The sequence below is a fragment of the Scyliorhinus canicula genome, chromosome 4 (genome assembly GCF_902713615.1).
Source record: "Scyliorhinus canicula chromosome 4, sScyCan1.1, whole genome shotgun sequence".
NCBI classification, from domain to species: Eukaryota; Metazoa; Chordata; class Chondrichthyes; order Carcharhiniformes; family Scyliorhinidae; genus Scyliorhinus; species Scyliorhinus canicula.
In genome coordinates, this window is record NC_052149.1 from 165,342,777 (window position 1) to 165,345,948 (window position 3,172).

Here is a 3,172-nt window from a genome sequence, read left to right on the forward strand (position 1 = left end):
AGTGCTCATGTTTATGATCTTAAAGGCAAACGGACAAGTTTTATTGATGCTTTTAGAGATCCGAGTTTAAATAAGGAAAAACAATTGAAATAAAAGGGCATAAAACATATAGAAGTGATTTCCTGATCAAGTCCAACCAAATAGTTAATAAATTCTCGGCTTGGGTCACTGTCTGTGTGGAGTCTGCACGTTCTCCCAGTGTCTGCGTGGGTTCCTCCCACAAGACCCGAAGGACATGCTTGTTAGGTGAATTGGACATTCCGAATTCTCCCCGTGTACCCGAACAGGAGCAGGAATGTGGCAACTAGAGGCTTTTCACATTAACCTTATTGCAGTTTTAATGTAAGCCTACTTGTGACAATAACGATTATTATAAAAAAGAGCTTTATCAAGAGATTAGACAACGGATTACACTTTTTCTCATGCTTTATTTTGATAATTTTCAATAGAGATTTGTAGTCTATTCCCCAGGCAAGAAACATTATCTGTACAAGTTAAATAAGATTAATCAAGTTGCCCATATATTAGTATTTAAAATATTTTCTAATGGATCTATTTCATATTTTTAAACATGCAAACTTTCTAACAATTGTAATAACATGCAGAGATACTTACATAAATATGAACAGAGATTGCAAAAATAAATTCATTTCACTTCCACAATGAAGGTAAATAATTGGTCCCATTTTGGCAAATTGGAAGGTACTTGTTTGCATGGATAATGCATCTTTTAAGAATCCAATCAAATTCAGCTGGCTGGACAGTACATAATTGTAGAAATCGTTAACAAAAAAATTGCATCTCAAATTCTAGCTTTTAGCTTTTCTAAAGTAACTCTTTGGCAGATGTTCCCGCCACTTGATAATATCACACTGCAAAAGGTAAAAAAAAGCACCAAAAATATTAAGATAGAAAGTGTTATACTTGGCCCTAGTGGTCATTTAACTTCTCAATTAAATTCCAATTATAACATAGAATAAGATATTATTTACAAGGTTCTCTTCATGTGTTTCTTTCCAATTCACATGCAAATAAAGCACTTGTATTGGTTTCGTTATGACCTGGTTAATTTGAAAGTATTCTCAATTTCAATTCCTACCGATGTATGCCTCTTATTCCAGCTCTATAAAAAAGGAAACAGGCGTTTCTTTAAAATATACACGACAGTTGCCAAAAACAGAGCCAATGCAAGAAAAATAAGTAGCTTGTCAGTCAACTCTCTGCGATTGTACTTTGTGATCAGTTTGCGCCCCAGCTGAATGGTGCCAGTCATGTTTTTAAATTCTTCATTTGTCTCCTGAATAGTCCTCGAGGATGTTGCTGAAGTAAAAGGAAAAATAAAGATTTACATTAGTACAATATAATGCAAGACAAACAACAAGATTATTTTTAAAATAGCATCAAAAACCGAGACAAGTTGTAAATACCAAAACAAGTCAGGAGGCAAATCGTAACCAATAAAGTGGAAGGGACATCTCCCATTACATTTGAGAACTAACCAAAGCACATTCACTATTCACTCAAGAAAAGAAAATAATCACTAAAACAATGACTAAAAAAAGAAGTGTCCGATCACATCCTCAGAACATTTGTATCACCTCAACATTCAATACAACTGATGTCAAAATGCACCAACTGCAATTAGCAAGTTCACTGATGTATACCAAACAAGAAGTCAGGTTACAAACTACCAGTTAAATATATTGTGCATAAAACAGATAGCAAAAGTTTTGAATCAAACACTATATTTAAATTGTAAACTTTTGCTCATGCCTTCAGAATGCCAAAAACAAAAGGTGCTTATTCTGTACTAACCTCAACACATGGATGTCTCAATGACATTCGCTATCCTTGATTGACCGAAGACAGTCAAATATAAACCCACTATTATTAGCACCAGGCTACAGATTATATATCACAAGGGATTGCAGGGAATCATGGATCATACAGGGCGGAGAAGCTGACCTCCACTCCAACAGGACCTGCTTACGGGCAATCAGCGAGGCGAAGGCTAAAACATCCGCACCCGCCTGCAGCCCTGGGTGGCCCGACACCTCAAAAATGGCTTCTAGGGGCTCTGGTTCCAAACACACATGTACTACCCCCAAGATGACCGTGGAAACCTCCTTCCAATACTTCCCCAGCTTCGGGCAGGATCAAAACATATGTACATGGTTTGCGTGCTCCTCCCACAGCGCCACATACATCCTCCCTCATTAGGTCTGCCCTACAAAACCTTCAGCTGCATCAGACCCAGCCTCACGCACGAGGTTGAGGCGTTCACCCCCTGGAGCACCTCACACCACAGACCGTCTTCCACAGCCTCCCCAAATCATCCTCCCATTTGGCTTTAATCCCTTCCATGGATACCCTGTCCTCCCCCAGAATCCTCCCGTAAATCGCTGACACCACCGCCTTCTCTGTTCCCCCTGCCGTCAGTACTTCTTCCAACAATGAGGGGGCCGGCCCTATCGGGAAGCATTGAACCCCCTTCCTAGCAAAGTCCCAGAGTGGCAGTTGCCCCAGTCCATATTTTCCCCCAACTCTTCCAGCCTCGCAAAACAACCTCCCAGGAATGGGTCTTTTAATACCCTGATCCCCATCTCCGAAACCTCCCGTCCAACTTGGCTCAAACCCATGGTGCCCCCTAATTGGCATCTCCCCTGATCCCGTCCCCAGCTTAAAAGTACTGCCTCCAAATCTTCAGCATTGCCACCATCACCGGACTCCCAGAGTATTTACCCAGGGCCGTCTGTAGCGTAGCTGTCGTCAACAATTTCAACTCCGACCCCCTGCGCAGACTCTCCTCCATTCTGACCCACTGGGACACTTTCTTCCTCCCCCGCCGCTCCAACCCAATTCCTCACCTTTTCGGCATTCACCACCCAACAGTATTACAACAATAAATTCGGGAGGCCCAACTCCTCTGCCTGCAAAAGTAGCCACATCCGACCTACCAGTGACGGAAGGAGACTATCCCACCTTGCCAAATCTGCTTTGACCCTCCCCTCCGCCCTGAACCTAGGCTTGGGGGGGGGGTCTGCTGGAATTTTTGACTCTCGAGAAGGCGGTTTGAGCTGAGGGGGATTAAGGGGGAAGATTCAACAATTCATCGGGATTGTTTATCATGCACTTTCAAGATTGGTTGCCATTGGACATTGGGGGGGGTTGT

At 42.2% G+C, this 3,172-nt stretch overlaps 1 protein-coding gene across 1 annotated transcript in view; it reads right to left on the reverse strand.

Annotated features, from left to right (window-relative positions):
• Positions 1-408: 408 nt before the first annotated feature.
• The window catches only part of LOC119965140 (vesicle transport protein SEC20-like), a 20,067-nt gene continuing 17,303 nt past the window's right edge, over positions 409-3,172 (reverse strand). Inside the window, exon 6 of the mRNA XM_038795478.1 lies at positions 409-1,320. Within this exon, the coding sequence (XP_038651406.1) occupies positions 1,124-1,320 (197 nt within the window). The 3' untranslated portion in view covers positions 409-1,123. The remainder of the gene's footprint in view (positions 1,321-3,172) is intronic.